Genomic DNA, 25784 nt, shown 5'->3' with positions numbered 1-25784 from the left:
AGGATCAGTTTAATAGAATTGGGGTAAATTACCTCAGCAAGACAGTCTATGATAAACCCAAAGATCCCAGCTTTTGGGACCAAAACCCACTATTTGATAAAAACTGCTGGGAAAATTGGAAGACAGTATGGGAGAGATTAGGTTTGGATCAATACCTCACACCCTACCCCAAGATAAACTCAGAATGGGTGAATGACCTGAATATAAAGAAGGAAACTATAAGAAAATTAGGCAAATACAGAATAGTACACATGTCAGATCTTTGGGAAAGGAAAGACTTTAAAACCAAGCAAGAGCTAGAAAAAAAAAATCACAAAATGTAAAATCAATAATTTCGATTACATCAAATAAAAAAATTTTTGTACAAACAAAACTAATGCATCCAAAATTAGAAGGGAAGCAACAAACTGGGAAACAATCTTCATAACAAAAACCTCTGACAAAGTTCTAATTACTCAAATTTATAAAGAGCTAAACCAATTGTACAAAAATCAAGCGATTCTCCAATTGATAAATGGGCAATGGACATGAATAGGCAATTTTCAGTTAAAGAAATCAAAACTATTAATAAGCACATGAAAAAGTGTTCTAAATCTCTTATAATCAGAGAGATGCAAATCAAAACAACTCACCTCACACCTAGTAGACTGGCTAACATGACAGCTATGGAAAGTAATGAATGCTGGAGGGGATGTGGCAAAATTGGGACATTAATGCATTACTGATGGAGTTGTGAATTGATCCAACCATTCTAGAGGGCAATTTGGAACTCTGCCCACTGGGCGCTAAAAGACTGTCTGCCCTTTGATCCAGCCATAGCATTGCTGGGTTTATACCCCAAAGAGACAATAAAGAAAAAGACATATACAAAAATATTCATAGCTGCACTCTTTGGGTGGCAAAAAATTGGAAAATGAGGGGATGCCCTTCAATTGGGGAATGGCTGAACAAATTGTGGTATATGTTGGTGATGGAATACTATTGTGCTCAAAGGAATAGTAAAGTGGAGGAATTCCATGGGAACTGGAACAACCTCCAGGAACTGATGCTGAGTGAGAGGAGCAGAACCAAGAGAACATTATACACCGAGACTGATACACTGTGGTAAGATCGATTGTAATGGACTTCTCCATTGGTGGCAATGCAGTGATCCTGAACAACTTGGAAGAATCTACGAGAAAAACCACTATACACATTCAGAGGAAAAACTGTGGGAGTAGAAATACAGAAGGAAAACAACTGCTTGAATACAAGTCGAGGGGATATGATCAAGGATATAGACTCTAAATTAACATCCTAGTGCAAACACCAACAACATGGAAATAGGTTCTGATCAAGAACACAAGTAATACCCAATGAAATTGCATGTTGGCTGCAGGAAGGGTGGTAGGGAAATAATGTAATTATTGTAACCAAGGAATAATGTTCTAAATTGACTAAATAAATTAATTCAAATTAAAAAATAAATAAATAGCAAATAGCAAGCCCTGATTATGTATAAAAAATTGTTCCAAAGTTATGCTAATGAGAAGCAATCATGTAGCCTTTTTTGACCAGGATTTCCTTCTTACCTCTCTGTGGTAAAGAGTGCCACACTATGAATATCCTTTTCTTCTTGTGCTTGTTTCTCTAATTCTTTGATACAGTCTGCAAGTTTCTTCTCAGCTTGTTCAGCTTTCCATCTTTTTTCCCTCTCTTCATCCAATTTCTGAACAAGTGTCTGAAATAAAACCAAGTTTATATAAGAATAGTCTAATGAGATGTTAATTCTGAACATAAAGTAAACCTTTAAAAATTTATTAAATAGTATCAACATTTTTTTGGAACCTATGACTTATAGAATGATTTTTTTAAAGTACCTTGCATATAAAACTTTGAAAGAATACTTTTCAAAGGATAAGCGAAGACAAGAATGATTAAAAGAGATGTATTTTATACACATGCAATATAAATTCACATTTTTTGTAAGAGTAGGGGTCAATTCTAACCCCAAACAATATAAATTCAAGAAGGCCCAGACACTTCAATTGAATTGATCAATTCAAAATATAAACCAAGTGTAAATAAGCTTTTTTTTTTTTTTAAGCCCTTACCTTCTATCTTACTAACAATACTGTGTATTGTTTCCAAGGCAGAAAAACAGTAAGGGTTAGGCTATAGGCTAAGTAATTTGCCTGAAGTCACCTAGCTAGGAATTGTCTGAGGTCATATTGGAACCCAGGACCTCCTGTCTCTAAGCCTGGCTCTCAATCCACTGAGCCACCTAGCTGCCCCTATAAGTAAGTTCTTAATCAATCTTAGACAATTAGAGTTTTACTCAGAGAAAAATGATTGGTGGAGGAGATAAAGCAGATATCTTAGACTTTATAAAAGCATAAAAGCAGTTCACAATAGTCCATTTTAGTGATAGAAGAGTACCAGTTTGGAGTATTGCAATTTGAGGGTTAGAGCCAACCCCCTGAGAGAATAAAAAGCTTTTTAGGGAAAGAAAGAATCTATCTCTGTCTCTTGTCTTCCCATTCCCTCTGACCACCAGTGACCATGTCATCAGAGGAACTGGGCAGTAGCAGAGAGTGCATCTAGCTGGAAATAAAAATGTTGGGCCAACAAGAGAGAACAAATCCCCCCAAGAGCAGTCATCACCCAAGCAAAGGCAGCTTCAGGGCGTGTGAGCTAATGGGGCAGAAAGAAGTTCCAGCTCTGGATTCTATAAAGGCAGCCAATCTCAGAGTCCCACAGAGAATTCTACCTAAAAGGAACTTCTCGAGGATTCTCTGATAGTTAACAAAAAATTAAATTTTAAAAAAGGGCTCCCAGTGGCAAGAAGTGATGAGTTACCCCTATACCATGTGCCCTTCAAATGTGTTGTCTGCCTTCGCACATCAGGTTTTTGCCCACTCTCCAATTATGGGAGAATATGCTTTGGAAGGAACTATTTTTGTTCCTACTAAAATACCTTTGCTAAAAAATCAAATTAAGATCAGTTGATCACCAGTGGCAAACAAATCAATAAGGGCTTATGAATGAAAGCACTATAAATCCACACTTTCAGGACTACCCCTCCAACTCTGAGAGGAGTACTCTGTCATCCTCCAAATACTGACAATGTAAAGAAAACTTGGGGATGTAGTGATAGAAAGGATGCTTGTTGTTTAGTCATTTTTTGGTCATGTCTTACTTTTCATGATCCATTTTGTAGATTTTCCTGGTTTGTCATTTCCTTCTCCAGCTTATTTTACAGATGAGGAAACAGAGGCCAACAGGATTAAATGACATGTCCAGGATCATACAAGTAGTCTTTGTGGTCGTGTTTAAACTCAGGTCTTCCTGACTTTAGGCTTAGCATTCTATTGACCATGTAACCTAACTGCCCAGAAAGATTGCTATATTTTAATATTAAAAAATTGTTGGACTCAAAAATGAAAAGCATATAGAAAGAATCCTTAATTTTCTAAAACCTCATTTTGAAAAACAATTAAAAGAACAAGACTGAGATAACATAACAATCTTATTGTTAAAGGGAACTAAGAAATAGTTTGTTCTGCCCCATCTTAATTTTATAGATAGAAATTTGGCTCAGAGATTTAAGTGACTTGCAAAACTAAACAGTGATGGCATTCAAACTAAAAGCTAGATCTCCATATCTCCACATTATTCTTTCCACTTTACCACCTGTCCTCTCATTTGCAGAAGTAAGTATGCTTTTATTCCATAACCACCATGAATACTATTTATTATGTCTCAATTATTTAAATGAATGAGTGACGTCTGAATTAGCAAAGTTTTGTTCAATTTCAGCTGCCTTTATCATTTTTAAAAGTCAGGCTATTCTTGAAATAAATTACTTATTTTTTACATTTTCCAATGTACTACTCAAAAAAAATTTTTAAGCTTTATCTGGATGCATAAAAATTATTCTACCTTAAAAATATACATAATATTCTGGGGTAACTAGTAAATATATGCAAACTGTTTTAAAATATTTACATTTAGTTACCTTGCCTCATCCCTTCCCAATTTAGGTTGCAAAATCATACCTGGTATGTAGATTCTTCTGTGGGCCTTAAACTTTTGTCTTCTGTTTTATTTGTCTCAATATTTTGTGATCCTAGATTTCCAGTTGATTTTTCCATCTTTAAATTTGAGTTTCTCGAAAATGATCTTGATAAATCCTTTGTGGAATGATCTTTTGATTTCTTGGTACAACTATGCTCTGTACTACTACAAGGAAAGAAAATTCAAAAATTATTTAATGTTTTGAATGTCAACACTATTTCCTCCCCAGGATTCATAGTTGGAATAATAAATCCAAATATTTTCCTTCTAAGAAGTTTTCTTTAGAGAGACTACTGGTACTCCTGACAAACTACCTAGTTAGTAGGTACTTTGGCAATAATAATTATTACATCCTCTTGTTAAAGTATTTTGAGTTCTCAACATTTTCAAGCAAAATTCTTTGTTACTGGCTTGAATCATCCACAGAATAAAATCTACTGTGTGTAAAAACATTAGAACTGTATTAAGTGGTATAGGTTGGTGAAAAGAAAAAGTTATAAAAGGTACCTGTCAGAAAGTTTGCTTTTATTATGGTGCTTGGAAGTCTGTAAAGCTTTGTTATAAAGAGGAATTCTTGTTCTTCTAGGCATTTTCCTATGGTTTTCTTTTCCACTTTCATAATCACTTTCAGAAGTCACAATTGTTTCTCTTTTTGGTTTGACAGCTTTCAAAGAAGTATTACTTTTGGGAAAACTAGTGGCCTATAACAAAAAAAAAAAAAAACCCAGGATTTGTCTTAAAGATCTGCAAAATAAAATTTGAAAAAAATGTTAAAAGATTCCCATTTTTACAATGATAATGGTTGATCAAAGTAGATGTTTGATTAAATTTCAAAAAATAATTTCTGATCAATTGTAAAAATGGGCTTACAAATGATAGCTTAGAAAAATATAGATGTCAGAGTCAAATGTGAAACTGGGTGGCTCAGTAGAGTGCTGGGCCTGGAGTCAGGATGACCTGAATTCAAATCCAGCCTCAGACACTTAGTAGCTATTTGATTGTGGACAAGTCACTTTACTCTGATGGCCTCAGTTTCCTCATCTGTAAAAGAAGCTGGAGAAGGAAGAGCAAGCCAATCTAGTACTTTGCCAAAAAACTTCAAATGGGGTCACAGTAAGATATAACTATGACTGAACAACAAGAAATGTATGTATATGTGTGTGTATGTATGTATGTATATATATATATATATATTTCTATATATATATATATAGATACACATATACAGTTACACACAGAAAGTCTGACCGAGTATTATTGCCAGTTTTAAATGAAAACAACAGGACAAAGCAAGCCACTAAAGAAATGAGAATAAAGATTCTGAAGCAGTCTTGTGGTCCAGAAAGCAAAAGTTTGGGATATGAAAGGCTCTTCACTAATGTCAGGAAATGAGGAATTCTCTGCTGCTGATTATCTGTGTATCAGGTTCATTCCTCCTTTCTAGTTTTCACCATATGATAATGGAGGAATTAGAAGGGCTGATCTCAAAGGTAGTCTTGGTAAGACTCTAAAGATGTTCATCACATAGGATTTCATTATTTGGACTCACTCATTTGACCCATTTAAAATAATTATTTCCTTATGGGGAAGTGCTAATATTTGAACAGAAAAAATACATCAAAAGGAAAAAATAACTTAAGTAGATCCATTTCTCAAATAATTCCTAGTTTTTATAGCTCTCTAATTTTGTTTTCCCTAAGGGAAAAATATAAAACACAAATGAATTACATTATTGAGGAGCTGTGAAATCTGATCTTCTAATTTTTTTATTCTCATCTCACTATTCAGATTACTTTCATCAAGTTTATATCTTTCTGGCTCAGAAGATGAAGCAACTTCTACAGGGGGATGGAATGTATTATTTGTTGATGTACTTGTAGGCTGTTGATCCTTGGACATTTCCTGATTAATTCCAAGTAGAATTCCAGGTAAGTTATCAGAGGTCTATAGAAAAAAAAAAACAGAGCATATATTTTTTTAATTTTGGCAATTAAAAAATAATAAAGATAAAGAAATAAAATAAAATAATAAAAAAATAAAAAAATAAAGAAATAAGAAGATTTTATATGAAGGGGGAAATCAATATCAGACCTCTTTTGAATTTAACTGAGAATCAGTATAAACTAAATTATCCAAAAGATCTTCTAAACATTGTAGATCTGATGGATTTCCTTCTTTCATATTTACTGGTTCACCAAATATATTCATTCCATCTAGGACTGTTAGTTGGGGCAAGGTTTGAAGAATGATCCCTCTGTAACCTAAAGTAAAAAAAAAATTGTTAAAATGTAACATTTAAAAATATTTTATTTTCTAAAATAATCTAAAAATACCATACTATATATCTTCCTGATGATAAAACTAATTTTCTATATTACAAGTAAAATATCCCTACAAAAAGCAATTCAAGTCTTTTCTATCACCAAATAATTTTTCTTAAAACAGCTTAGTTCACTCAGCAAATATCCATTAAACACTATGAGCAAGACATTGATGAAGTTTAAAAAATGGTACAGTCAAACCCCTTTGCCTTTAGTTTTCATATAGCTCTGAATATGCTTGACAGGCAGCTATTAGATGTTTAGGGTGGCTGATCACAGAGAATGTTTTGTTTCTTATTTTTAAAGACAAGAGAACATCTAGAGTAATCTCGATTAGCCCACTAGCATTTTCCCCATGCTATAGCATAAAACATCTGGAAAAATTAAGGTTGATAATAATCATTATATGGGAGTAAATGAAAAATATTACTTACATAGTTACTATAAAATTATAGCTAATTTTATGACTGATTAATGCTAATTAATCATTAGAATCTTAATACTTCAAGGATCTATGATTTCACTGGTATTTCTTCAATGAGGGGACCAAACTAGAGGGTTCTAAAGTTTTTTCTAGCTTTATAAGACTACTTTTGAATGCAGTAATGTAATGCCACAAAAATTTTGTTTGATACATTTGGTGATGCCATATGAACACAAGTTATATAGAGTACCACAATCTAAAAAAGAAATAAAAATTTAAATGACTCAGAGGGTAGTGGAAAGATGCACAATAGCTGTTAAGAATATCATAGGATTTTAAAAAGGGTGGGGCATCTGGGTAGCTCAGTAAATTGAGAGCCAGGCCTAGGCATAGGAGAGAGATGCTGGGTTCAAATCTGGTCTCAGACACTTCCTAATTGTGTGACCCTGGACAAGTCACCTAACCCCCATTGCCTGGCCCTTACCACTCTTCTTCCTTGGAACCAACATACAGCATTGATTCTAAGACAGAAGGTAAGGGTTAAAAAAAAAAGACTGCCATAGGATATTAACAATGATACTCTGGGGGGATGGGGGTGGGGAGGAGAAATAAAGAAAAAATGTCCTGGATAAAAATGATATCATTAACAACATTTATCACCAGAAAAGGTTCTGTGAGATCATGAGAGATGGATGACTCATATTAAACAAATACTGCTAAGATACTGAAAAGACCAGAAGATAGCCTTCAGTAAACTGTATGGATGCTTTTTAGAAGATTTATAGACAACAGACAAGAATTTCACAGGATAATAAGGCAAAGAAAACTTACAATCTGTATCAATAAAGAGGGTACAATAACTCATTTATATAGTATTTAACAGTTTCAGGATGATTCTTCTTAAAATTACCTTCTACAATAGGAAGTATTTGCTTTTTAATTTTCTCCACTTTACAGAGAAGGAAAAAGAACTGTTCAAACATCTTAACTGGTTCACATGCTAGAGAACGTCAAAGTTGATTTTCAAATCAAATCTCCCAAATTCAAGATCTGTACTTCTTCCATCAGACCATATTGATAAGATCACAAGTTTAAGTTATAAGTTTCTAATAATCATATGCACAGCTGAGTAAGTACTTAAGTTTAATGATCTTTTAGCCTCTGATTTTTAGCTAATTCGGGTTACATTTTTTTAATTAAAAAATAATTAACTCATTATCTGTTTTCTGGATTTCACACTGGAGGAAATAGCAGCTATAAAAATCTCCATATTTCAATCAACAAATACATTAATGACCTTAAAATAGTGCTAAAATAAATTGCTCATACCTGGTTGATCACAGATTGGATTATTTTTTCCATTTTTCTCCAAAGTAAGATTGGTTAAGAAATGTAATCCTACCATACACTGGAGTAAGTGATGAATGCTACATATATAATTGCTATGTAGGTCAATGTGACTAATTTTATGCCTGGTTCCACGAAGGTATAAAAACCCTGTAATATACACATACAAATGAGTTATAGTATAACTTTCTGCTATGTTTAATGGAAAATAAGCATTAATTAGGTTTTATTCATCTTAAAAGAATGTGTTGGCTTTCTTTAATATATAAAAAGAGTCCATCTATCTAATAAGTTTTTGTTCTTGGAAATGTGTCCTGACTCTACCCACAAGTGGTCAGTTAGATACTTCCTAGGGCTAACACATGAATGCATATCAAATATACTTGAACACATCAAAGAACAATTTGCAACGTATTCTGCCAGCTCTCTCTCTCTCTCTCTCTCTCTCTCTCTCTCTCTCTCAAAAGAATTGATTTTCACTCTTTTAAGGCGCTTATCAATTAATAGGCATCCACTAAAGATACATTTCAGTTCACTTTTGTTTGACAAGCAGAAAAGTGTACCTTGGTTTCAGATATGACTTGACTAAAAGTAAAAAACAGACTCTCAGTCTGAATTCCTGGAAAAAACCACAGTAGTCTTAGAAACATATAATAGACACAAAATTTAGATGCTAGCAAGAAGCATAATTCCTCCATTTAGAAACTATTTACAACTGCAGTATGTGCAAAACCATGTTAGGTGCATTAAAAGATACCCAAAAAAAAAAAAGGTAGAATCCCTGCCTGCACAGAGTTTACAGGATTAATGTATGTGGATGGCCTTTTTTCATCTGCCTACTTGCTTATTCCAACTCCTTTTCCCTGAATATACTATCCTGTACAAGCTTTGTGTATATAGTTTGCATCTATTTATGTGTGTACATGTTATTTACACTGATAGAATATAAGCTGCCTGATAATGGGGAAATTGTAATATTTTTGTCTTGATATTCCAAATGTATATACCATAGGGTCTAGCACATAATAGGAGGTTAATTAAGATGTTTGTTGATTAGTTGCATTATTTTTAAATATTTTCCTATTAATTAAAAAGCTTTTAGTTTTTTCTTCTAAAGGGATTTATCCTAGGTAATAGTTCTTAGTTGCTAATGTAATCCTTATTAAGAATGTTTATGTTGGCTAATATGTTTGTTTAGTATCCTTTATGGATTTTTTTTTTTTTAGTATAGAATGGGGCATTGGGCATCACTAAAAGGTTCACTATTATATATATATATATATGTGTATATATATATATATATATACATATATATATATATATATATATATATTAGTTTTCTTTCTGCTTAGATAGAGTAATAAGTGCCATTAAAAGTTTCACTATTAATTCAGCAAACTTGGGCTGCTGCATAGTGATTTTTCTTCAAGAATCCAAACTGGCTGCTTCATGAAAAAGCCTAAAAAAAAAGAAATGCTACTTCTATCACTAAAAATAAACAATTCATATTAAGGAAAATATGTCTACAAAAGAATCACAGATAACTGCATTCTAATGATGATATTAAAAAGTTTATTTTGTTGAAATAGCTCTTAATTTTCTGTTATTCTTATAACCCAATTCATTTGCTATATTTCCTATAATATACCTTTCCTTACTGTTCCATTGCACAAATTTCCAAAAGCATCTTATTTTAACTCTTCTTAACATATTTCATATTCTAATTGATGTTAATATATATTAAATGCATGTTTTATTTCCCTGCAGAGGACTGTTTAAATATTGAGCAGAAATCATGTCTTATTTTTCTCTTGTATCCTCCATGCTCTTAGCACAGTATTTCATACATAGTAGGTATTCAATAAAAAAAAAAATAAATAAATGTCACTTCTTGTCCTTTATCCCCACTCTCATTTACATTATTGACATCTTTTTAACTCCTAACATCTCCAAAGCTGTTTGATCAGATTGTAAATATTTAGAACCCTAAAATAACTACATGTGATACTGGAGAGAGTGACCAAAATGTAGTTATTAATGATTATATGTCTTTCTAATATACCAAGAAAACTCATTATGTGCTTCACTGGGTTCTCCAGCAGGCTTAGTAAGGAAATATGTGAGCAGAATCCAATAGAAAGTACAATTTTGTAATTGTCTCCATGTTGGTGATAGTTGCTCTAACACTGACAAATAAACCCTTTTATAAATTTAAAATATATATATGTTATGAACCCTTACCTTCTGTCTTAGGCAGAAGAGTGGTAAAGGCTAGGAAATAGATGTTAAGTGACTTGGCCAGGGTCACACAGTTAGGAAGTATCTGAAGTCATATTTGAACCCCAAACCTCTCATCTCTGGGCTTGGCTCCCTATCCAATGAGCCACCTAGCTACCTCTTCAATAAATATTTAAGGAATAAATATTCAATGGAAATAAATTTTGACAAGGATGCACAGTCATTATGTTTCACTCAACTAAAAGTTTAAAAGATTAAGTATAACTGGTGTCATGTGTTATATATAACCAAAAGTTGAATAATAATTATATTCTGTATCTTGATGATTTAGGATTGAGGTCAAAAACTTGTTTGGAACACATTTCCATTCTCAGGGAAGCAAGAAGCAAGGTCAATCAGTCTAGGGCAAATCAGAACAATAGAGCAGAATTGTTATTGACAGTTCACCTTTCTACAGTAGTGAATACTAGCAGCACAGATTAGGTTCTGGTGATTGATTTGCTGATGAGAAATGGGTTCAAGACTCCTCTCATTTTGGTTTATTTTTTTGTTTTTCCAACTTAATCTCTTTATACAGCCACTTGTCACTCACTATTACATTTATCACTATATCTCTTCACGAATAACACTAAGTCAAAATACAAAACTGTATGTAGACAAGAAAAGAAAAAATATTTAAGTTGAATTATGTACTATATCAAAGTATAGTACAATATTTTAATTATACTATGCATGGAAGTTTATGAATTTACACTCTAAAGTTTTTTTCAATCTTATTTCAAATTGGAAGTGATTTGTATATTCCACTATCCTAGAAGTGAGACATCTCCACCAAGTTACCATTTGCAGTTGAAATTAAATAACAGAAATCATCCCCCATTCATTGTACACTTCTACTATTCTATTCTTGCTGACTTCCAGCTTCCTATTTCTGAACAATAAAAAGAAACATGAACTTTGTCCATGAGATACCTAAGCAGTATGCTCTGTCAGCAGTGCTGCTTGATAAAGTAAATAGATTTATACAGAAAAATTAACATCAACCTACCCTGGACTGAAATACTTTATGTATAAGGTTAATTTTTTTTTGCATCAAATCCACTTACCCTGAAGATCATGTATATGATTGTATGACAAATTCAGCTTAGTTAGATTCCATAATTTTTCAAGCCCTAGGAAAAGAAATGAAAAGCCAATATAGAAATCACTTTGTTATATATAGCAATATATTTTAATGTTAATCCAAAAAATAAACAATTTTTTTGGTAATGTTGCTATCCTTTGTGAAGTCAGAAAAACTAATATAATCCATTATTCTTAAAAATGTTTAGTAAATTTAAAATTCGATATTGTGAAAATTGACTTGATATTTTCCTTGCAAAATTATTTTATCTCCTATGAAACTCTATGGTTAATTTTCTTTCTTTTATTTATTCAGATATTTAAAATTTTCCCAATTAAATGCAATAATAATTTTCCATATTTTCCAAAATTATAAGATCCATATTGTTTTCCTCCCTTCCTTCCTTTTCTCCTCTCAAAGATGGTAATTTTATCTTGATTATCATGTAAACATGCTTCCTATGGTTAATTTTTAATGAATCATAATAATTAAATACATATTCTCACAGAAAACACAAATGAATGTAAACAGTCACATTTGAAGTCTTACATAAAATTCAACATCAATGCTTACCTTCCACTTTTGTGATTAAATTGCAAGCCAAGTTTAAAGTACATAAATTTGTCAGTGAGTTGAGCCCTTCAATCTGACTTATTTGATTAGATGAAAGATCTAAATGCCGTAAATTCAAAATATGACAAAGGCCTTCAATCTTGGAGATATTATTGCAGTGAAGGTTGAGTGTATGAAGTTTTGAACTTAAAGATACTTCCAGCAAGCTAAGAAAAATAGGTTTATAGAAAATAAAGCATAAGATAAATTTGCACATGCTTATTATATTAATTTAACAGAAACCTCCCCCCCACCCTGCTAATATTAGTCTAAATGACTTCAATCCAGTAGATTTTAGAAACTAAGCCAGCATTTCAGTACAATAATGAAAATATGACATATACAGCAGATAAAAATGCATCTGGATATAACGGAATCACAATAATGAAAACTGTTATTTATACTATGCTTTATTGTTTTCAAGTGCTTTATGTATATTATCTTATGTTAATATCTATTATGTTACAATGAAAAATTGATGAACAACTTTGGTAGTAGAAAAGGCATTATAACCATTCTGCTCCCAAATCTGCTCTCACTAGCATGCAAAAATCTCTGAAATTCACACCATCAATGCCACTCAAGGAATCAGTGAAATCTAGAGCTGTCAGGGAACTAAGATATCATATAATGTGATGTTTCAAAGAAAACATGGCATAATATATAGAGTACTAGACTTAAGTCATGAAAACCTCAGTTTGAATACTATGTCAGTCATTTATTAGCTCAGTGACCCTGGACAAATAATTTAACCTCTGTCACCCTCTGTTTCCTCATCTATAAAATTAGGGATCTGGACTCGCTGGCCTTCTAAGGTCCTCTGTGGCTCTAAATCTATGACTCCAAAAACCTTTAAGGTACCTTTCAGCTATAAATTTATGATCTGTGAACTCCTCATTTTATAGCTGAGAAAATTAAAACCCAAAGAGAGGTTAAACAACAATTAGGAGCAATGCCAGGACTACAAATCAGATCTCCAATGTGTTTTCTATTGCATAAGCTGACTTTCTCTTGCTCTGACAAGGGTAGTTTGGAAATATAATTTGTTTTGATAACCGTTCAAAAAACCTTAGTTTTCCTGGGTCACTTTCCTCCTGGGGCAACTGGTACTTATATTTTCTGAGGGGATCAATAATCTTTCTGCAGGCCTTCTGGAATTCATGGACTTAGATCTGACCTCTGTGCAAGGAGGTTGACATCAAATCCATACTCCAACGGATAAAGGTTACCAAATTTTTCTGAGAGACTCTCCATGGTCCTCTCTGGGTCCTGAAACATTTAATCAAATATCCCTTCCTCAGAGCAAAGCAAAATCCCACCTACTAAAATTCAGTCATTTATTTTATGCCTAAATTGGGAGCTGAAAAGAAAATCCTTATAGCATCATTTATGTGAAGACCATGATTTCTAAACTCACTACCCTTACAGTCATTTGGCTTCTCAGAATCCAGTGTTTTCAGTGCCTCCAAGAAAGCCCCAAGACATCTAGATCACTTGGAAAAGAGCCAAGCATCATCACTGCCAGTTCTGATTTCTAATTAGTTCTAAAGAGTCTACCCAAGCTATAGTCCTAATTTGCCAGTTCCTCTCAACTCACTAACTGACTTCCATTAACTCCTAATCCTTCTATTTGTGCATTTGTGTTCTGCACCTTGAAAGAATTTAACTGGAAAGCACTGCAAATTTCATTATGGAGAGGGGATAGAAAATTCAATAAGCTTGGGGAAAGCACAGAAAGCTCTTTTGTGAAAACTGGCTGGTATTCTGGAGTCATCTTTTTAAAATAATTCCAGGTTAGAGCTCCTTCTGACTCCCTTTTCCTTGGTCCACAGCTAGAGAAAAGTTCCAGCTCCATGGCTCCTCTAGACTCTTTCCGATAAGTTTATAGGAGCATAGGACTTCTATTTTCTCCATCAAATTTGGAAAGTTCCAAGGGAAAGAGGAAATGTATAAAACAATGATCTTTATATAGTGCTTGATTAGTTTGTAAAGCACTTTCAAGTCTGCTAAGTGGTGCCTAGTGGATAGAGTGCTAGACCTAGAATCAGGAAGACTAGCCTCAGATACTAGCCATGTGACCCAGGACAAGTTACTTAACCTCTGTCTGCCTTAGTTTCCTCAACTCTAAATTAGAAATAAAAATAGCACCTGCCCAACAGGATTATTGTCAGGAATGATGAGATTCATTATATACAATGCCTAGTTCTTGGCACATAGTAAATAAACACCTAATAAAAGCTTCTTCACTTTCCTCCCTCCATTTTACATACAACAGTTCATTTAAGCCTGGTATCTTATAAGTTTGATATTAGGTTCCCAAGCTAGGTCACAAATACCTACTTAAGCCATAATATAGCTGAAGAAAGATAACATGATTGCCATCAAGGGTAGTTTGGAGATATAATCTGATTGCCTTGATAAATATCCAAAGAAGAATCTTGGTTTTCCTGAGTCATTTTCATCCTAGAGCAACAGAACTTAATGTTTTCTGAAGGGATCAACCACCTTTTCATAGGCCTTCTGGAGTTCATGGGACTCAGATCCTACTTCTGTTGCAATGGAAAGATAATTCTAAATTATTCCAAGAAGGAAATTTAGGATAATATCTCCACCAGCCCCAGTATCAAGGACTTCTTGGCTCAGCAATAGGGAGAGTCCTCCTTGAAAGGAGTTCTGAGTTACGGGAGGAAATAGGGACTCCCACAACAACATCCAGCAGCAGTGGTCATAATACTGGAACAACAGCACCTGTCAGAAGTATAGGCTTGGAGTGGAGCTCAACAGAATTGCTTTTCTGTTCTCCAAATATGTAACAAAACCCTTAAATTTAAAATGGAATAGCATGAAAAGAATAGAATATGAATGGTCATTCAGTCCATCCTTCTATCTTTAGGTTGAACCACACAATAATAATTCCTGTCAGAAAAATAATCAATTTGTTAAAGACTTACATTACTGGAAAGGAAATTCTGGAGTTATTGAACAACTTTAGTGTCTTCTAACCCACTGTAGATAGAATGAAGTAATGTGAGGTGAGATAATAAAAGAAGCATAAGCTCTTAAGGGATGGACAAAAGCACAGAACTCATTATTTTCTCTAGCACTGGAGAAGTAAAGTTAGTTCTGGATAGATGGCAAAATGCATAATAAAATACTTTAAGTAAATATCAGTAGGAAGGATAATATAGAAGGTTCCCTCTTTATTAATGGATACCCAGAGAAATATGAAGGGAGGACAAAAGGTCAGAACAGCAGAGAGAAAGAACAACATTCAACACAGTACCTTACAAAAGAAACTGGGCAATATGTGCACTATCTCCACTACATTCTAGATTTTTAAAAAGTGAATTGCTAATAACTTCAGCTGGGTCTCACTGCTGCTCAACAATTCTTTTGCCTACTTACTGATTCCCTATTTCATTTCCCATACCAATTTCAAAACATTTCTTCACACTTACTACTTTTCTACTTCTTACTTATATCAGTGACTTTAACCACTTACTTCACTGAGATTAAGAAAATTTGTCAAGAATTCTCTGAACTTGTTTCTTCTCTTAAAATTAATTTTAAAATAATTCCTATTTCTTAGGTTACTGGTACTTTTTTAAAAACATCACCAAGATGGAATACTATTGGGCTGAAAGGAATAATGAACTGGAGGGATTCCATGTGAACTGGAAGGACCTCCAGGAACTGATGCAGAGTGAAAGGAGCAGAACCAGGAGAACGTTATATACAGAGACTGATACACTGTGGCACAATCGAATGTAATGGACTTCTCTACTAGCAGCAATGCAATGATTCAGGACAATTCTGAGGGACTTATGAGAAGGAATGCTGTCAACATCCAGAGAAAGAATTGTGGGAGTAGAAACAGAGAAGAAAAACAACTGCTTGATCACATGGGTCGATATTGGGGACACAGACTCTAAATGCTTAACCTAGTGTAAATATCAATAATATAGAAATAGGTCTTGATCAATGACACATGTAAACCACATTGACTATGGAAGGGGAGGGAAAGAACATGAATCTTGTAACCATGGGAAAATATTCCAAATCAATTAATTAAATAAAAATTTCCCAAAAATAAATAAATAAAATGAAAATTATGAAAATTTCTCTTTCTCTTCCTGTCTCTTTCTCATCTACCCCCATCATTATGCCAAGAGTCAGCAAGCATAGTTCACCATCACTCTTCTGCATTAATGATTGATAATGATATTCAGGAGAACTCCAAAATCTTTACATTGTCCCTCTAAATTCCTCAGTATCATCACACATGCTCTTTCCCTTCCTTCATATCCCAATAGAAGGGTTCTTCTTTCTTTCTGTCTATTGTGAATCTTAAAAATTCTCAGACCCTATGTCATAAGATTTGGTTAAGACCATTCCCCATTTTAAACAATGAAGGTACTTGATCAGGAATGTGAGAACTCTACTCCACCCATACTTAGGCATACTTTAGGGGAAGATAAAGTTGTAAACTCTTTATTGAACAATGAAAAGTACTTAACCCATACTTATAGTGAGGCCAAGCACTTAGGCTACATCTATTTTTAGGAAGGTGCTAAGTACCCATGAAGGTCAGGCAACTTGTAAACTTGCAAGGAGCAAAGAGGTGAGAACTTACTCAGAGGTTTTAGTCTACTCAGGTGTGAATTACTCAAAAGTTTACCCTACTCAGGTGTGAATTAAGAATGGTCTGTCCTTTGGAAAACTTCTACTGTGATTGGTAGATGTGAGAACTTAGGGGAGGTGACATAGGAGAAAATTCTTTTTAAAAGGAGATGAGAAGCTGAGAGCAAGGGACTCTCTCAGAGAACTCTCTCTGGAGATTGAGCTGGCCAAAGCTGAACTGGTGTCTCTCTGAACACTAGAATCTTGCTTGGGACAAATCTTGTGGTGAGTGGATAAAAGACTGACTGATCTCTCTCTTAAGGCTTAAAAGCCCAGGCTGGCCCAGGCTGGCCTATTCCTTATTTGTATTAATTTAAATCTCCATAAAAACCCAGCTGACTTGGGTATATTTCATATTTGGGAATTTTTCCCTGGCGACCACTTTATTTTTAATATAAAAAACATATCTTTGTGGTCACAGTTTAAGACAAACACTCTTTTTAACTGCCATAGTTTATGGCACCAACTATTTTATCTGCTAACACTATGATCTTGAACTCATCAGCAGTCCCTTCTCACACCTACCATATAGGACCATGGTCTACCAATTATTACTTTTACTTCATACATCTTTAATAATTCTTCTTCCTTCACCCTCAACCCTATTGCTATCCAACTGCCATTTTATTTCTTTTCTTCCTTCACAGATAACTTCTAGGGGGAAAAAATGATCTCTGGCCACTTTCTAATCACCTGCTCTCTGCAATCTAAATCTAGCTAATCTATATCCATACTCAGCTATCATCAACTCCAGGGGTCATCATTTGACTTCAATGGAGCATTTAACATTGTTAATGGTGCTTTCCTTAAGGATAACTCTTTCAAGATCACCCACACATCTGGCCAAGGCATAAAACATTACACTCTAATCTGAAACCTCCCTTCTTCACATTTCAACTTCCAGATTTTCCCTCTACCACTATTACTTGGGCAACCCTCTCCTCTTTGAGATTCAATCTATCCTAATTTATCATTCAAACCAGATTATGGGGCTGTTCTACTAACCCCAAGAATATTTTCTTTTCTTAATGAGTTCCAATGCCCAGCCTCAACTCCTACTACCATACTAGAGGACACCAACATTCTTAATTTCCAATTACTTAATGATCTCAGTTCCTATAATCTGCTTCTCCAATCCATTTTGACTACATAAAAGACAGCCATATTTCTGATCTTGCCCTTATCTACAAGTATTCTACCTTCATGATCAAGAAATTTCTTTAATCTGGTAATACTCCTAAACCTATTCTTGGTCCTTAAAATGATCCTTGCTCTTCTCCTTATCAATATTTTGTCAGTCTTACACCTTTTCTCTAATCACACCCTCCTCTTTTCCTATTTCCTCCCTTGTAGTGACATAGTTCAATTCTACCAAATTCTTTAATAATCCCTTTGGCAAGGGATGTGAGAGTAATCACTATTCATACATTGCCAAACTCCAATACTGAATTCCTCCCACTGTCTGCCTATTATATCCCCACTTGGGTGCTGCTGACTAAAAAGTTGGTTAATCTGAATTGTGCTATTACCACAACATGGCAATCCTTTTACTCCCTTCCTGAGTTCTTATTACTCTTTCCAAAACAGCTGTTAAAAATCTCTCCTCAGGCTTCCTCTGCACTTCCCCCAAATATTTTTAGCTGAAGTCATTTTAACTAAAGTCATACCTGACTTAGAAAATTAAAGTCATTCACCTACAACTCCCTCTTCTCCCCTAGTCTCATCTCACAACCTACCCTCTTCTTTCCTATGAGAAATGAAATTATTTGATCCCTATTTTTATTTCTAATCAGTATTTTCTAGTTTAATGTGATTTAATAGAGAAACTGATTATTTCCTTTATACTTAGTCACTGATATACATTTAGTCAGTTTAATCAACTGATATTACTACATATTACATTTAGGGATAATTAAATCATATTAATTAGATTATTATAATACTTTCTTAAACTATAAAGTACAGGTTATTAAACTTTAAACTATTAGTTATAATTACAGGTGCTTAACCATAAAATACTAACTGGATCTCTACTTTTTTGGCCTGATGAGTAAGTGACAAAGGCCAGGGTGGGGTAAGAGGACCTCAGGACCTCCACCCTGAGCCTAATCATCCAAATCCTACATGAATAGGGATGTTCTAATAATGGGAAAAGTCCTCCAATTATTTAGGTGCCTTTCTGCCCTTTGTTCTCTCTCTCCATTGCCCAACATGGGGAGGCATCTATCCTTTGACCATCTGGTTAACAGAGATAACCCTTGCTTTGCCCCTTCTAGGACCTCCCATGTATATGTATCACCTTTAGCCTTTTGGGAGGGCCAAGAGAGAAGTCTATCAACCAATGAGATGTTGTATTTTATTCTGTATGATCTGGGTATCAAGCATTATAAAACCAGTGCTCTGGAGGAAGAGAGGCTCTCAGATCATGAGGGAGATCTGACGTACTATTCATTGAAGGCCAGGTCCCTTGAATAGTTCTTGGCTTGAAGTTCTGTATCATTTTGCAGATTGAGCAAATTTTTAATATTACTACTGACCTTTAGCCTAGCATCTCTAGATGCCTATTTTAGACATCTTGAACTAAATGATTAATAATTTCCAAGTTAAGTTCCTCTTTCTCCCCTCTTCTTAATTTCTCTATTATAGGGTACCATGATCTTCAGTCACTTAGGTATCTTCCTCTCTACTCTTTACTCTTTCACCCTCTTTATCCAATTAGTTGCAAAACCCTATTGATTCTACCTTTGCAACTTCTCTCATATATTCCTCCTCTCCTCTGAATATCCCAAGTCACCTGGTGCATTCCATCATCATCTCACTCCTTTGCCTAGCCCTTATCTCTTTTCTGCCTTGGAACCAACACACAGTATTGATTCTAAGACAGAAGATAAGAGTTGGGGGGTGGGGTGGGGAAGGATTAAGGAGGCAGCTGGGTGGCTTAGTAAATTGAGAGTCAGGCCTAGATGGAAGGTCCTGGGTTCAAATCTAGCCTCAGATACTTCCCAACTGTGTGACCCTGGGCAAGTCACTTAACCCCCATTGCCTAGCCCTTACCAATGCACAATACACAGCAGCTCAGCAGAATAAGATAAGCATAGTATAGAGTGAACTGGTTCATCTAAAGGATTAACAAGGAGAAGGGAAGAGAAGGTAGCCAGTATAGGAATGATGGCTTAGAAAAGAATTGAGGAATGGAGGAATTAGAGATCACATTGAGACTGAAGAAAAGGACTCTGAATTTTGGAGCAGAGGTAAAGATTGAATAAAAGATAATGATCAGCTAAGTAGCTCAGAGAATACAGAGCCAGGAGACCCTTTCTAGACGTGACCCTGGGCAAGTCACTTAATCCCAATTAGTCTTTATGGTTCTTCTGCCTTGAAAGGGATACTCAAATATTCTAAAACAGAAGATAAGACTAAAAAAAAGTAACAATAAAAGATAATGATCATACAAAGGAATTTAAGAATTCATGAACATAAAGGCAGATACTCCTAGGTAATGGCAAGATCAAGGACAAGAACACCAATTTGTGTAGCTGAGCTGGAGTCGATGAATAAGTCATGAGAATACAGGAATACCTCATTTTATTAGTTTTATTGCACTTCCCAGATACTGCAGTTTTTACAAACTGAAGGTTTGTGGAAACACTGCATCAAGCAAGTTTAGAGCACCATTTTTCTAATAGTATTTGCTTACATTATATTTCTCACATTTTGGTAATTTTTGCAATATTTTGAATGTTTTCACTATTATTATATCTGTATTTTATCTGTTACAGTGATCTGTAATCAAGGATCCTTGATGTTACGATTGCAACTGTTGTAGGGGGCCACAAACAGAACAGGAAACAATCAAGAAATGTAGTATGTGTCTTAACTGCTCCACTGACTGGCAGCTTCCTCCATCTCTCTCCCTCTCCTCTTCTCCAGCCTCTCTATTCCCAGAGACACAACAATATTGAAATTAAGCTAATTAATAACCCTACTGTTAACAACCTCCAGGAAGTGATGCAGAGTGAAAGGAGCAGAACCAGGAGAACATTGTACACAGACTGATACACTGTGGTACAATCGAATGAAATGGATTTCTCCATTAGTGGCAATGCAGTGATCCTGAACAACTCGGAGTGATCTATGAAAAAGAACACTATCTACATTCAGAGGAAAAACTGTGGGAGTAAAAACACCGAAGAAAAACAACTGCTTGACTACACTGGTTGAGGGGGATATGATTGGGGATATAGACCCTAAATGATCATCCTAGTGCAAACATCAGCAGCATGGAAATAGGTTCTGATCAAGGATTCATGCAATACCCAGTGGAATTGCCCATCAGCTATGGGAAGGGTAAGGGGAGGGGAGGGAGGAATAGAATATGATTTTTGTAACCAAAGAATAATGTTTGAAATTGACCAAATAAAATTAAAAAAAAATAACCCTAACCAAGTGAAAGGAAGCATCATGGTCTCTCACTTTAAATCAAAAGCTAAATGATTAAACTTAGTGAGGAAGGCATACTAAAAGCCAAGACAGGCAGAAAGTTAGGCCACCATCCTCATCAGCAGCCATCAACATCTTCTATCAGAAAAAAAGAAAATAACTCACTGGATGTCTCAGATGATTGTTGGTACTTTTTATTAGGGTATATAGTTTAAAAGATATATTACTACATACTTTAATAATAATAATACTGCAACATTTGCTTTATTGCAGTAATCTAACTGAATCCAAGATATCTCCAAGGTATGCTGATAAGTAAGTTTTTGAACTTGCAAGTTAGAATATTAAAAGGAATTTCAACATTTTGTCTTCCTATCTATCTCCAGCATAGAGTGTCAGCCTGAGGTAGTATAGAGTTGGTTTCTAAGCTAGGCTGATTTGGCCCAAGTGTGTAATTAGAATCTATTACTCTGGGGGCAGCTGGGTAGCTCAGTGGATTGAGAGCTAGGCCTAGAGATGGGAGATCCTAGGTTCAAATCTAGCCTCAGACACTTCCCAGTTGTGTGACCCTGGGCAAGTCACTTGACCCCCATTGCCTAGCCCTTACCACTCTTCTGCCTTGGAGCCAATACACAGAATTGACTCCAAGACAGAAGGTAAGGGCTTTAAAAAAAAAAAAGAATCTATTACTCTAAAAACTACAATCCCAGCAAAACTATGATTCCCAAAATCCCATTCACTTTCTGTCCTTATGTGCTGATGTAGACAGAATATAAATTGAATGGAGGTCTGTCTCTCTCCTCCTTGTCTTTCTCTTGCAGCTTTGGTGGAGCAGGTAGAAAAAACTTTAAGTCACGTAGTTCTGTTTTGTCAAATAATAAACTTTATAAAATATGATACTTGAAGTATTGGACATTAATTTTAAATCCCTCGTTTATTTAACTCTTACTCAAGTCCCATTTCTGATTGACACAAGCTGGCAGTGTGATTCTGGACAAGTCATTTAATCTCTTAGTGTTCTAGTCTAGACAGCTAACACTGTAAATTGTAGAGAAGATGCCAGCCTGAATTGGTAGGAGTCTGTTCATTTGGGAAATCCCTATACTAATGAAAAATTACAGAGTCAGTTACCATCCCTAAGTTCAGCATCATGTTGCAGTGGAAAAAACAATGAGGACTAGAAATCAGGAGACAAGGATTCTGTTCCTAACTCTGCCACTAATTATCTGTGTGAATCCAGATGATGATGATGATGATAATAATAATAATAATAATAACCAAGTCAGGAAAATTAAATTCCTTCCTCTCCCCTTACACTCTCATACTGGATGCATGTCCCTGGGCAAGTCATTTAGCACTTATATAGCATTTTAATGTTTTGCAAAGTGCTTTGATTCTTAAAACAATTCTGTATAGTAGGTACTGTTATTATTCATCTGTATTTTATAGATGAGGGAACTGAGGCAAACAGAAGTTCAGCAGCTTGACTAGGATAATGCAGCTGTTAAGTGTTTGACAAGAAATGGGCCTTCCTGGCTCCATTGTACCACTAGCTCTCTCTAGTTGTAGAGAAAATGTCAACATGTTCTGGTGAAGAAAATTTCCCCATGATGAATATTCTATAACAATGAAATCATATCTGGACAAAAAAATAACTTACCTTCACATGGCAATTTAAAGTTTACAAAGCCCTTTATATACATCATATAGGAACCTCACAACAACTCATGAAACAGGTGCTAAAAAGTATTACTATCATCCCTATTTTATAGATGAGGAAATGAGCTTTGGAGAGGTTAATTGATCCAAGTTGAATCTCAGGCCCTAGCTGAGTGACCCTGGGCAAGACCCTTCACTTCTTTCAGCTCACTGCTCATCTGCAGGGATCATAATAGCACCAATCTCAAAGGGTTGTTTTGTGAGCATCATAGCAAAAGCTAGCACTAAAGTATTCAGGGTTTGCATAGGGGCAAGTCAGTAGACATTATCTCATTTGAGCTATTATAATCCCCATTTAACAAAAGAGAAAACTCTGACTGAGAAGGTTGTATCTTGACCCAGGTCATACAGCTGATGTCTACAGACTCTGAGGTTAAGAGGCTTGCTAAATGTTAAGTGGCTGGCTAAGTATGTGAGGCAGAACTTGAACTCAAGTCTTCCTAACTCCCATCCAGGTCTCTATTCTCTGAGCCACCTAGCAGCCATAAATTTTGTTGCTTTTTCACCTTAGTACGCTTTGTTGCTTGATTAATTTTTTAAAAAAGAAATTGGTTCTCAAGTCCAAAGGGCCATAAAACTATACAAACCCTTTGACCCAGCAATACTAGGTCTATATCCTGAAGAGTCTGGGGGAAAGGACCTACTTGTACAAAAATACTTTTAGGAGCACTTTTTGTAGTGGAAAAAAATGAGAAACTGAGGTAGTGTCCATCACCTGGGAAATGGCTGAATAAGCTGTGGTATATGGTTATAATGGAAAACTATTTCACTATAAGAAATGATGAACAAGGTAAGTTTAGAAAAGTCTGAAAAGACATAAAGTGATAAAAAGTGAGCAGAACCAGCTAAAGTGTATACAGTAAGAGAAATAGTGTAAAATGATCAACTGTGAAAGGCTAAACTATTACCAAGATTACAAGATAACCCAAGTGACTCATTAAAAAAAAAAAAAGCACCATCTATAGCCAAAGAAGGAACTATTGGAATCTCACTGCAGGTCAAAATACTCCATCCTTTGTTTTATTTCCTTCATTTTATTTATTTATTTATTTTTTGTATATGTGATGCATTTTCAGTCTTGAAATGGGGAATATAGAAATATGTACTACATGAAAGCATTAGAATAACCTATCAGACTATTTACCATCTTGAGAGAAAGGGAAAGAATCTGAATCACAAAATGTTAGAAAACAATTGTCAAAAATTATTTCTACATATAAATTGAAAAAAAAAAATTCAACACCCCCCCCCCCCCAACTTTTAAAATTGGTTCTTCCATGACCTTTTCTTTGGCAGAGAGCTATGGAGAAACCAGGAGGGTAGGAACTAGAGAAGGATCCCTAAATGTAGACTGACAGCAAAGACAATGTCAGGATAAAGCACTGCAGCTGCTGCCTCCATTGCCTCCACCTTGACACCCAGGCCAGGTTCCCCCACCAGTCAGGTGAACTCTCGAAATGAAGGACCCAATTCTGCCTGGCACTGACATGACAATCAGGCACCCTGAGGTTCTTGAGAGCACTGCCTGCTCGGATAAGGCCAGCTCCTACCAGCCCAAAGTGGAATTCTCCCACAAACTTGTCCCCTCTCTGGTTCAGACCCCAGGCTCCCTGAACCTCGCCATTAGGCTTCGCTGTTTAAGAGCACTCGGCAACAGGTCTCAGGATCTCCTGGCATTTGGCAGCCAATGGGCACTCGATGCATGGTCAGATAGGAGCTCGACTTCATGACTCCTCGTGGAACATATGCCACTCTTCCATTAAGATGAAAAGACATTATCTTATTGTAAATATGCTGGGATCTTATAATTGTGTAATGCCTTTTTGGCGCTCTCCGCAGAGATGCCTATTCTTATCCAGAGCCTGGCACACGAGAGGCGCTTAATACTTGCTTCTTGATTGACAGAAGGATGGGTGGGAATCCAGCTCGGCCCATCCGCCAAAAGTATCCAGAAATGGGTCCCGTGGACGTAGTTCTGGGGTGGCCCCACAAAACAGGAACTAGGGCCAGGGCAAGCTCTTCCCTTACCTGCCGATGGCCTTGTCCATGAGGCAGAGTTCCCCAGAGCTACCTCTGCAGTCTCCCGCTCCCGCCGCCGCCGCCTCCCAGTCTTCCTCCCCTTCTTCCATGGGCGCACAGATCAACGGATGCCGGGGTAAGTACGCGCAGGGGCTGCTAGAGATCTAGTCTGTGGACACGCCTGCACAGAGTGGGGAGCAGGGAGGCTCCAGTTGAGTTATGCTGTTTCTAGGCAACCTGACAGCGGAATCCCAGCGATGGACTGCTTTACGGCCCTGCCCTTGCGACATCTGGGGTCTGTAGTAAAGTGAGGTGGGTGGAGCAGCGCGGAGGCAAAGCTCAAGAGATTGATTGGATTGTGGATGAAGGCCCCTGTCTGCACATGCAATACACGTATTCATGTGACGTGAGCTCTAATAAAACCAAATTGGACCTTTATTTTAAAGTTTTGGAGGAATCACGGATTGTATTCCTTCCATTGAGCTCCTTTATAAAAGTAAACTCTCCTGAGACAAGGTCAAAACCTGGGGTTTATACTTTCAAACCAAATAAACTGGGGTTTTCTAGATTTCCATGTTGACAATACCAATGCAAATAAAACCTACAACAGATAAAAGCTCTGTTATTTCTGAATATATATTTTTTTTAACCCTTACCTTCCATCTTGGAATCAATACTGGGTATTGGTTCCAAGGCAGAAGAGTGGTAAGGGCTAGGCAATGGGGGTTAAGTGACTTGCCCAGGGTCACACAGCTAGGAAGTATCTTGAGGCCACATTTGAACCTAGGACCTCCCATCTCTAGGC

At 35.7% G+C, this 25784-nt stretch overlaps 1 protein-coding gene across 4 annotated transcripts in view; it reads right to left on the bottom strand.

Moving 5' to 3' along the window:
- LRRCC1 (leucine rich repeat and coiled-coil centrosomal protein 1) overlaps window positions 1-25232 on the bottom strand; it is a 76988-nt gene extending 51756 nt beyond the window's left edge. For 2 of the 4 annotated variants that reach the window (XM_056824175.1, XM_056824176.1), the window contains exons 1-9: window positions 24989-25231; window positions 12083-12288; window positions 11493-11558; window positions 8131-8298; window positions 6148-6317; window positions 5785-6000; window positions 4564-4757; window positions 4038-4221; window positions 1572-1720 (exon numbers count right to left, since the gene is read on the bottom strand). In XM_056824175.1, the coding sequence (XP_056680153.1) occupies window positions 1572-1720; window positions 4038-4221; window positions 4564-4757; window positions 5785-6000; window positions 6148-6317; window positions 8131-8298; window positions 11493-11558; window positions 12083-12288; window positions 24989-25089 (1454 nt within the window). In that variant the 5' untranslated portion in view covers window positions 25090-25231. Of the gene's footprint in view, window positions 1-1571; window positions 1721-4037; window positions 4222-4563; window positions 4758-5784; window positions 6001-6147; window positions 6318-8130; window positions 8299-11492; window positions 11559-12082; window positions 12289-24988 lie in introns of all 4 variants that reach the window. The other 2 variants (XM_056824177.1, XM_056824178.1) reach the window with 1 other exon arrangement.
- Window positions 25233-25784: the final 552 nt, after the last annotated feature.

This window comes from Monodelphis domestica, chromosome 3, assembly GCF_027887165.1.
Source record: "Monodelphis domestica isolate mMonDom1 chromosome 3, mMonDom1.pri, whole genome shotgun sequence".
NCBI classification, from domain to species: domain Eukaryota; kingdom Metazoa; phylum Chordata; class Mammalia; order Didelphimorphia; family Didelphidae; genus Monodelphis; species Monodelphis domestica.
Note: the sequence above shows the minus strand (reverse complement) of the source record. Positions and strands in the feature narration are given on the sequence as shown.